At 43.4% G+C, this 12048-nt stretch overlaps 1 protein-coding gene across 1 annotated transcript; it reads left to right on the forward strand.

Annotated features, from left to right (window-relative positions):
• Window positions 1-9768: 9768 nt before the first annotated feature.
• LOC121584013 (metal transporter CNNM4) lies at window positions 9769-11187 on the forward strand. Its single transcript, XM_041899844.2, is given in 1 exon segment — window positions 9769-11187. A coding segment is annotated over 1 exon segment (1419 nt).
• Window positions 11188-12048: the final 861 nt, after the last annotated feature.

Consider the following 12048-nt stretch of genomic DNA (forward strand, 5'->3'; position numbering starts at 1 on the left):
AGACATCAAAACTATGAAATAACACATATGTAGTAACCAAAAAAGTGTTAAACAAATCAAGATATATTTTAGATTTCAAAGTAGCCACCCTTTGCCTTGATGACAGCTTTGCACAGTCTTGGCATTCTCTCAACCAGCTTCACGAGGAACGCTTTTCCAACAGTCTTGAAGGAGTTCCCACATATGCTGAGCACTTGTTGGTTGCTTTTCCTTCACTCTGCAGTCCAACTCATCCCAAACCATCTCAATTGGGTTGAGATCGGGTAATTGTGGAGGCCAGGTCATATGATGCATCACTCCATCACTTTCCTTCTTGGTAAAATAGCCCTTACACAGTCTGGAGGTGTGTTAGGTCATTGTCCTGTTGAAAAACAAATGATAGTCCCACTAAGCCCAAACCAGATGGGATGGCGTATCGCTGCAGAATGCTGTGGTAGCCATGCTGGTTAAGTGTACCTTGAACTCTAAATAAATCACAGACAGTGTCACCAGCAAAGCACCATCACACCATAACACCTCCTCCTCCATACTTCACGGTGAGAACCACACATGCGGAGATCATCCGTTCACCTACTCTGCGTCTCACAAAGACACAGCTGTTGAAACCAAAAATCTCAAATTTGGACTCATCAGACCAAAGGACAGATTTCCACCAGTCTAATGTCCATTGCTCGTGTTTCTTGGCCCAAGCAAGTCTCTTCCTATTATTGGTGTCCTTTAGTAGTGTTGATATTGAGATGTGTCTGTTACTTGAACTCTCTGTGAAGCATTTATTTGGGCTGCAATTTCTGAGGCTGGTAGCTCCAATGAACTTATCCTCTGCAGCAGAGGTAACTCTGGGTCTTCCTTTCCTGTGGCGGTCCTCATGAGAGCCAGTTTCATCATAGCGCTTGATGGTCTTTGCGACTGCACTTGAAGAAACTTTCAAAGTTCTTGACATTTCCGGATTGACTGACCTTCATGTCTTAAAGTAATGATGGACTATCCTTTCTCTTTGCTTATTTGAGCTGTTCTTGCCATAATATGGACTTGGTCTTTTACTAAATAGGGCTATCTTCTGTATACCCCCCCTACCATGTCACAACACAACTGATTGGCTCAAACGCATTAAGAAGAAAATAAATTCCACAAATTAACTTTTAACAAGGCACACCTGTTAATTGAAATGCATTCCAGGTGACTACCTCGTGAAGCTGGTTGAGAGAATGCCAAGAGTGTGCAAAGCTGTCATCAATGTGAAGGGTGGCTACTTTGAATAACCTTTTTTGGTTACTACATGATTCCATATGTGTTATTTCATAGTTTGTCTTCACTATTATTCAACAATTTAGAAAATAGTAAAAATAAAGAAAAACCCTGGAATGAGTAGTTGTGTCCAAACTTTTGACTGGTATTGTGCATGATAAAATATGTATTCACCCTGGACATGATACTTGCATTTACTTTAGACCATTTGAATCATAAGCTTTAAGTGTTGTCTTGATAGTTAAGTTACCACAGAAGTTAGTAAAAGTTAGTGTGAAGACCAACATGCTATGAAAAAGTTATTGTTTTGTAACAATAAAAAAAGAGTTGTTTATACAAAACTTTATTGCATTTGGTCATCCCAAAAATGTGGCCTTTGAAAGCCTTGATTTTTACATTCTTGCTATGGGAACTCTCTGCAGATAGCTGACAACAGGGTGGCAGATGTTTTTATGTGCTGCTCTAGAGTTCCGCAGCCCAGCAGACTCACCTGGTGATGGGGGGATGGACACATGTTACAGGGAGGAGAGAGCATGAGTTTTGGAGTGAGTACAGTAAATCCAATCCAACCAGTTGCCCTGGATAATATGCTATGTTGTCACACAGGCAGACTGCCATAGTGAATATTTAAATGGTGCATCAAGTATACTATTATGAGTGTAGCTTACTTCTCTGGGCTCTGGAGAGATCGCAGGTAGTTGGTCAGAAGGCTCTGGAGGTCCTTGGACAATTCTGTCTCTGTAGCACCTGGCGAGAGACGGATAGAGGTAGTGAATGTGCTAGAAAGAGAGAGAGCCCTCACCCATGAGCTCCCACTGGCCCAGGCCTCCTTCCTAGTATCATGCAATGTAAAGATTAAAGACAAAAGGTACCTGTATTTAGGATTCATGTATCAGTTTGTCTACTTCACATTCATGTCTGTAAATGACAACAATAGAGCTGATTAAAAGTATGCATGCCATTTTGTGATAACGGCTATGACAAATGACATGGCATACATATACATTTATAGCTAGCTAAACTGTTATTTATATGATGGCACCACGTCTCATCTCACTAACAATTGCTAAGGCGAAGAGCAATTTTTTTTTTCTTGTGGCTTATACTTTTTTTGTCTAGCTTCACATAGTGCCTTCAGAAAGGATTCACACCCCCTTGACTTTTTCCACATTTTGTTGTGTTACAATGTGGGATTAAAATTGATTTAATTGTATTTTTTTTGTCAATGATGTACCCAAAATACTCTGTCATTTGTAAAACATTAATGAAAATTGAAACACTAATATACACTGCTCAAAAAAATAAAGGGAACACGAAAATAACACTTCCTAGATCTGAATGAATGAAATAATCGTATTAAATACTTTTTTCTTTACATAGTTGAATGTGCTGACAACAAAATCACACAAAAATTATCAATGGAAATCAAATTTATCAACCCATGGAGGTCTGGATTTGGAGTCACCGTCAAAATTAAAGTGGAATACCACACTACAGTCTGATCCAACTTTGATGTAATGTCCTTAAAACAAGTCAAAATGAGGCTCAGTAGTGTGTCTCCACGTGCCTGTATGACCTCCCTACCATGCCTGGGCATGCTCCTGATGAGGTGGCGGATGGTCTCCTGAGGGATCTCCTCCCAGTCCTGGACTAAAGCATCCGCCAACTCCTGGACAGTCTGTGGTGCAACGTGGCGTTGGTGGATGGAGCGAGACATGATGTCCCAGATGTGCTCAATTGGATTCAGGTCTGGGGAACGGGCGGGCCAGTCCATAGCATCAATGCCTTCCTCTTGCAGGAACTGCTGACACACTCCAGCCACATGAGGTCTAGCATTGTCTTGCATTAGGAGGAACCCAGGGCCAACCGCACCAGCATATGGTCTCACAAGGGGTCTGAGGATCTCATCTCGGTACTCTGGCGAGCACATGGAGGGCTGTGCGGCCCCCCAAAGAAATGCCACCCCACACCATGACTGACCCACCGCCAAACCGGTCATGCTGGAGGATGTTGCAGGCAGCAGAACGTTCTCCACGGCGTCTCCAGACTCTGTCACGTCTGTCACATGTGCTCAGTGTGAACCTGCTTTCATCTGTGAAGAGCACAGGGCGCCAGTGGCGAATTTGCCAATCCTGGTGTTCTCTGGCAAATGCCAAACATCCTGCACGGTGTTGGGCTGTAAGCACAACCCCCACCTGTGGACGTCGGGCCCTCATACCACCCTCATGGAGTCTGTTTCTGACCGTTTGAGCAGACACATGCACATTTGTGGCCTGCTGGAGGTCATTTTGCAGGGCTCTGGCAGTGCTCCTCCTGCTCCTCCTTGCACAAAGGCGGAGGTAGCAGTCCTGCTGCTGGGTTGTTGCCCTCCTACGGCCTCCTCCACGTCTCCTGATGTACTGGCCTGTCTCCTGGTAGCGCCTCCATGCTCTGGACACTACGCTGACAGACACAACAAACCTTCTTGCCACAGCTCGCATTGACGTGCCATCCTGGATGAGCTGCACTACCTGAGCCACTTGTGTGGGTTGTAGACTCCGTCTCATGCTACCACTAGAGTGAAAGCACCGCCAGCATTCAAAAGTGACCAAAACATCAGCCAGGAAGCATAGGAACTGAGAAGTGGTCTGTGGTCACCACCTGCAAAACCAGTCCTTTATTGGGGGTGTCTTGCTAATTGCCTATAATTTCCACCTGTTGTCTATTCCATTTGCACAACAGCATGTTAAATTTATTGTCAATCAGTGTTGCTTCCTAAGTGGACAGTTTGATTTCACAGAAGTGTGATTGACTTGGAGTTACATTGTGTTGTTTAAGTGTTCCCTTTATTTTTTTGAGCAGTGTATCTTGATTAGATAAGTATTCAACCCTCTGAGTCAATACATGTTAGAATCACCATTGACAGCGATTACAGCTGTGAGTCTTTCTGGACACCTGGATTGTGCTACATTTGGAATTAGAGGCAGTCGCTTATGCCCATCCGCCATCCCCGTTCACAACGCTCTAGCAAAACCGAAACCTACTTGAAGGTAACAGCGCCTACTTACCCCTAGTGGCCAGTTTCCACGTCATCTCCCGACATCAGACATGGATGGACGTTGAATACTTACTTGTATCACAGGTGACCTGGCTGGTTAGGGTTAGTGTTCCCACACGTCCGTATCTCCATGTTACAACACTTGTTTACGGAAAACAGAAGGAAGAAAAGAGGTGACCACCTGTGTTAATTAGCTATCTAGCATGCTCCGAACACCTGTGTGTAAGCTTAACTCAGGAAGTGTAACGGAAGTGTAGTTTCGTTGGATAGTGGCACCCATAGCTGAATCTGTGCAAAACGGATACAGTAAGTGTATCTTTTTTATTTGAAGGATTCTTTCTTGCTGATGAAAGATAAGGGCCATATGTTTCGAAAGCCATATCGCAAGCGATGATTATTGATGTTTCTAAACGCTAAAACACAGTGTCGGGATTATAGTTCACGAGGCAGTCGTGAGCGAAGCTAATGGCTAAGAACTATAGGGAGAAGGCAGAATGCCTCCTTATTTAACTGTAGTTAGCTGCTAGCTTAAATACCTGTGTTTGAGACCTAATGATGGAGGATTTCGAGAATTAGCCTAGGTAGCTAGCTAGTTAGCTAAATGACAACCCTATTAATTATATCCACTCTATTGCTTAATTCAGAAAGGAGGCTACACCTCATAGCTAGCTAATGTGATCTGCTAATGTGAGCTAGACAACATGCATTGCTTCTGACACATGCCACGGTCCTGCTTGCTTGAGATAATAATGGTTTATGATAATTGCAGTTTAGTTCATTATCTAGCTAGATAGCTAAGTGTAAAACTGAGAGTCTGGCTGTAAAACGCAGCTAGCTAGCTAGCCAACAGTTGTAGCCAAGCTAGCTAACTTGATACTCACTCATTAATGTTAACTTACCATGCTTTTCTGGCCAACTGGCCAATGGGCTCTATGCACGCATCACTTCCGCATTGGCGTAAGGATGCTTGGGCATTTCCGGTTACCGGATAAAAACATTAGACAGTGACAGTAGACCGTTATGATGGCAGAGATGAAGTTTACAAGGTGTTTGCTGGAGTTGCCTAAAGTATCTGTTAATGATATACGGAGGGTCGTCCGGACATCCAGTACGACACCACGTAGCAAACTGGATAAAGGCTTCACATTTTACGTTTCTTCTTTTCTTTGCAACTTTGAAGGTAATATGCTAACGCTAGCTAGCCTGAGCTAGAAGCATTGCTTTGGTGTTTTAAGTCATGACTCCGTCCTGCTTCAGGTTAATCATGCTTTAAATACAGTTTAATCATGTGTATATACCTCTCACTTCATGTGTTTGTACTTTTATGAAAGTATCAGGTAAAAACAGGGCTACAAATGAGAAAAAGTAGAAAGAACAAGTTTTGCTCCTACTCCTGCTGCTGTAGACCCTCGTCTTTCAAAACCCATTAAATTATGCTTCTGTGTATTTCAGATGACATTGCGTGATTCACAGCCAGTTGTGCTTGTTAAAAGCTACTGTTCCTGTGTGGCTGGGTGTGGGATATGCAAACATTTGGTTGCATGACTAAATCAGACTGCCCATTACTCTGAACGTGGCATGTCTGTCGTCCCTCCTGTACTTTCGTACGTTTACACGTCATCGTGTTAAAAGTCAAGACGAAGTATTACAAGTCAAAACATTAACATAAACATTAAGATAAACAACAACAACAACGAAAATGTACCGTTTCGGATGTTTTTGACGACAAGCATTCAATGCTAGCATACGGTAGCACAGCATTCTACCATAACCGGAGGTTTACATCCATCCTGAGATTTAACCGGAAATACGTCATGCCCGCTTGTGCATATCGCCTATTACTCTTGCCAGTCCTGGTCGACTCCTTCTTGCCCTCTCCCGTCTCTCTGTCTTCTTCTAGGTTCAAAACTATATGGCTGTAGTCCCGTGCCTTATTGTCAAAAGCAACCCACTTGTACACAGCCACCTGGTGCACTGGCTCAGTGTTCCAAAACAGTTCACCTGTTTCTACGTCAAGCAAGGACAATGTTCCATTTGTTCTTTTTGTGTGTTTTTCCAAAGTCTAATAAAAAAGAGTGACATCATGTCACATTATTGTTTGGGGGGTGCTAATGTAAAACATGGCTTTTACACCTTGAACCCCGTTCTATCTTACTGAACGCAGCCCAGGCATACGCAATCGAGCAAAGCACTGTGGTATTGATCAACCAATGGTGTGTTAGATATCACCTACATACGTTTGCTCGACTCCCCTCATCATATTGGAGGAAGAAATGAATAAATAATATAAATGAATAAAATGAAAATGGGGTTAATTATTACAATGATTATTCATCTATTTATGTGTGCATTTATTTATTTATCTATTTTTAATTACGGCAGGTTTGGTCCTCCATAATATTTGGACCAGATAATGCTTAACAATGTCAGAATGTTGAAATCACACTGTAGATGCATTAGACTTTAGAATTGCATTGGGAGCATACGTACACTGAGTGTACAAAACATTAGGAACACCTTCTTAATATTGAGTTGCATCCCCTTTTGGCCTCAGAAAAGCCATAATTCGTCAGGGCATGGACTCTACAAGGTGTCGAAAGTGTTCCACAGGGATGCTGGCCCACTTTAGCCAACAGCTCACAGATACAGTGTGGGTAGGTTAGTCTACATGATGAGATTTGTATTAATAACAGCAAGAATATTTGTATTTGTCAAACGTCAGTCAAACATTTGCATAATTAATTTTACGAACACAAAAAGATCCCACCTTGTCGAACAAACAAATGATCTGTCGGCATTTATAAAATTGTACCAAAACTTCTGGTTTCCATCACAGCTGTTGTGATTTTTTAAATATACGGTATGACCTAGGTGTTCCTAATGTTTTGTACACTCAGTATATATGAACTGTACAGCCTTACCTATGGATCTTAGCAGGGGCGCAACTTTCACTGGGGACGGGGGGGACATTGTTCCCCCCACACACACACACACACACATTCTGAAATAGCGTTTTTGTCCCCCCCAGTTTTATAATTGGAATGTGATACAAAACGAGGCAACGGTGTGCTTTAGGACCATGCGGACGCCTCCAAGCGGTCGGGTAGGCTGTTTGGAGTGTTTATCGGAAAGGATTAAAAAATATATATATTAATAATTATGTCCCCCCCCAAGTTGCACCCCTGGATTTTAGGTCCATGAATTGGGGTATCAGCCTACTCAGTGACATCCACAGATTACAACTCTGAATATAAGTGCTACAACGCTAATATTTGTGTAAACTCTTCAGAATTGTAATCTGTGGGTGCCATCGTAGGCTGATACCCCAATTCATGGACCCAAGATCCATAGGTAAGGCTGTACATTGCAATATGAATGTTCAATACATAGTTGTTTATTTTATTTTATTGTGTTACTATTTCTCTTTTTTTTCTTTTTTCTAGTCTTTTCTTACTTTTTAACTCTGCATTGTTGGGAAAGGGCTCATAAGTAAGCATTTCACGGCAAAGTCTACACCTGTTGTATTCGGCGCATGTGACAAATAAAATTGTATTTGATTTCAAAGAGAAATATATATGTGATGACGTTGAATCAACGTGGAAAACTGATTGGATTTTCAAAGTCATGAACATTTCGTAATTTTTTACACCCAATTTTTATTCTAAATCCAATGACAAGGTGACATTTGTTGTTGATTTCACGTTGAATTCACATTAGTTCACAACTCAACCGAATGTAAATCAAAACTAGGTGTTGAACTGACGTCTATGCCCAGTGGGTGGTTTGTCAAGACATAATTCATCCCTTACAGCACAAAAACAGACTGTCTAGTGGCAGGTTGTAATATATCCTAATATTTACAGACTATAAATTAATTGAGCAAATTTTTGGTCACGGAAAGTAAAAAAAAAATGTGGCCAATTGTTTTCTGATACATACATACATACATACATACATACATACATACATACATACATACATACATACATACATACATACATACATACATATGGTCATCACCTCCACATATGTCTCTGCTGTAATAACTCTAGGCTTACACTGTCTGTGTTTTTTCATTTGGTAATGGTGTGAATGTTCAAAATAAAAGAAACTGGTCAATTTAGAATGAAGTTGTACATTCAACTGACTACAGGAATGGACCCCAACTCTGTCCAAGAGAACCTGTGGTGCCTTTCTGTGGTTTGTACACTAGGGGGCGAACTAACACTGAGATTTTAGCCACAATACTCCACACACAGGATGGAAATAGGGGAGTTGTAAAAGGTTAAAATTATTTTCCTCTCACACCATACAGGGACCAGGATCTATTCTAGCATCTATTTTGTCCTGACGCTGAAGACTCCATGAAAGCTCATTTCCAAGAAATCCCAGTTGTGTACAGTGTTGACCACCAAAGCAGGTCATGATCTGGGTAACAGTGGCAGATGCCAAAAGCACCAGGCATATAATAGGCCATACAATGCCCTGCTGCCAGTCCCTCATAATGCAGTACAGGTACTAGTTGTCAATGTCCTATCAATATGAGCCCCCACATGTTGGTAAAACGAGCCTATTTTCAAATGTTTGAAAATATATTGCAGGTTAGAGGGCACTCAGTTTGAAATACATTTTATACCCCAATACTGAAATTATCTCATCACTGTTCAATCACAGGGGGTTATTTTTGTAATGGTGTACTGTTTACCAAGCAGGTGGGGGTTCAGTAGGCTGCATAGGAGCATGTGCAAACTAAAAGTACACAGTGTGTGATAAAACAACAAGCAAAACATGCCAAAAATGTTTTTGATACCCTGTAGTCCATCTAAAAAAAATAACAATTCTACCCACCTTGAAGGGGCTATCTGCCCCACTGGGCACAGACATCAATTCAACGTCTATTCCACATTGCTTCAATTTCCACGTTGGTAATTTAATTGAAATGACGTGGAAACAACATTGATTCAACCTGTGTGTGCCCAGTGCTACACTCATTTTTAGGCTTATAAATTAATGATATGTACCCATTGACTCTTGAAGAATATAACTTATAAATGCCTCACGAGCTTCAACTGTCATACCCCATCAGAACCCCAAATATAAGCCTTTTTTACTCAAATGTTTGCAAACAAAGTAAATGTAAACAGACAAACTATATAGCCTCTAAACATGGTTAAAATTATAATTTTGATATCATGGAGGGTCAGTCCTTGCATCCATATCTCTGTCTATGAATTTGAAAGTGGGTATACTTCTACAGCCCCAAACCCCTGGGCTTATTACCGAAACAGGGGCGGGGAAAACTCTTTGTTATTGTTTCAACTGCTGATTGTCTCTTAAAAAAAACAAGCGCAGAGGGGCTCGCTCAATCTCATTACATGACGTCTCTGATGCGGATTGGATGCGCAGCAGAATTATGTTAATGATGGGCGGGCTGTGCAGAATGAGTAGGTGATGTCAGCTCTCAGTTAGCACAAAGTGAAACAGACATGGCGACAGACTGGAGTGTCTGGCAGGGGTATACACTAACTTTAATAGTTTTCCTATGGTGTACGGTGGGCACAGGAGCTGAGACGGGGGTCCCGGAGACTGGTAGTCCCACCCGGATCTTCGGCATGCGGCTGGAGAGGAGTGACAAGCCGGCCACGACCACCAATGACGGGGTGATTCAGGTAACAGAAGAGAGCAACATCTTCCTGAGGTTCTACGGGCTGCAGATTCTTCCTGACACCTCGTCACAGATCAGATTCACCGACCATGAACATGAGGAAGGTGATGTTACCAGCAACAATGCTCCTTTTAACAGGACTTGTGCCGACTATAGCAAAGATATCGTTATCAGGGGTGGCATGAACGTGAGCCACCTCCGAACCTGGGGGGTTCTGAGTTTGAAAATCAAGCCTCTCCGGAAGAGCGAGCCCCAGAAGGAGTATGGGCTATGCGTCCGGGAAAGCCAGGATGGCAAGTGGTACCTGTTGGGTGAGGATGACGGGAGGCTGCGGGTGGTGGAGGAGAAGAAGTCCATGCTTCCTATGTGGTTCCAGCGCATCCTCATCTGCTGCCTGCTGGTACTGTCAGGTATGTTCAGCGGGCTTAACCTGGGACTCATGGCCCTGGATCCTATGGAGCTCCGGATAGTCCAGAGCTGCGGTACCGAGAAGGAGAAGAGGTATGCCAGCAAGATCGAGCCCATTCGGAGGAAAGGGAACTATCTGCTATGCTCGTTGCTCCTGGGTAATGTGCTTGTCAACACAACGCTCACTATCCTTCTGGAGGACTTGATAGGGTCAGGCCTGGGTGCTGTGGTCGCCTCCACTATAAGTATTGTCATATTTGGGGAGATTGTGCCCCAGGCTCTGTGCTCTCGTCACGGGTTGGCTGTAGGAGCTAACACCATCACGGCGACCAAGTTCTTCATGTTGGTCACCTTCCCCCTGTCATGGCCCATCAGTAAACTCCTGGACTGTGTCCTGGGCTAGGAGATCGGTACTGTGTACAACCGGGAGAAACTAGTGGAGATGCTGAGAGTAACGGAACCATACAATGACCTGGTCAAAGAGGAGCTAAACATGATCCAAGGTGCGCTCGAGCTCAGGACCAAAACCGTTCAAGATGTCATGACACCGATCAGTAACTCCTTCATGATCCACAGCGACGCCGTGCTGGACTTCAACACCATGTCAGAGATCATGGAGAGCGGGTACACGCGCATACCAGTGTTCGAGCACGAGCGGTCGAACATTGTGGATATCATGTTCGTCAAGGACTTTGTTGACCCGGATGACTGTACGACGCTGAAGACTATCACCAAGTTCTACAACCACCCGGTCCACTTCGTGTTCCATGACACCAAGTTGGATTCCATGTTGGAGGAGTTCAAGAAAGGTTTGTTTGGATACGGGGGCTGAATCCCAAATGGCACCCTATCCCCTATGCACTACTTTTGACCAGGGCCTAGAGGGCTCATTTGGGACGAAGCCAGGGTCACAGGGAGGGAAAGTAGTGAGGGTGACATGATGTAGGTGGTTTTGTTTACATTGATTTGTTTGTTTACCTTGTCAGTAAACAAGTTATTTACCTTGTTCACTACCTTTACCAAGTTTGGTTACCTTGTCTGTGACAGCAGTGGCTGATGGGGGCTCTTACAATGGAAGTGTGTGTGTGAGGTCAGGTGATAGAATTTAACTCCTCTGTGTGTGTGTGTGTGTGAGAGACAGAGAGAGAGAGAGACATGTCACTGGGGCCACCTCCCTCGTGCGCCCTGTTCCTGAACGCGTCTGGTCTTATTGATCGGTGGACACGCATTTTCTCATGCGCGTTGTCCCCGAGTGTTGTGACGTATGCATGTCACACGACCGGCTACTGTTTGTTTTGTGTTGTCCTGTCGCTCCTGTCATCTGTTCCCTGCTGTCTTCGTTTTATTGGGTGAAGCTGGGATGGTGGTAAGTGAGATGGGACACACCTGGGCTCGGGTGTGTCCCGGGGATAAATACACCTTTCCCCCATACATCGAGCAGGCTCTCTCCACGCAGACACACTGTTGTTTTTTGGTATGGTATTTTGGGGCGTCTTTGTTAGCTTATTATTGGCACCTCTCACGCAACAACTCACTTACACTACTGACTACACACATCATTGTTACTTGTATATACAGTGAGGGAAAAAAGTATTTGATCCCCTGCTGATTTTGTACGTTTGCCCACTGATAAAGACATGATCAGTCTATAATTTTAAGGGTAGGTTTATTTGAACAGTGAGAGACAGAATAA

This window comes from Coregonus clupeaformis, chromosome 16, assembly GCF_020615455.1.
Source record: "Coregonus clupeaformis isolate EN_2021a chromosome 16, ASM2061545v1, whole genome shotgun sequence".
Lineage (NCBI taxonomy): Eukaryota > Metazoa > Chordata > Actinopteri > Salmoniformes > Salmonidae > Coregonus > Coregonus clupeaformis.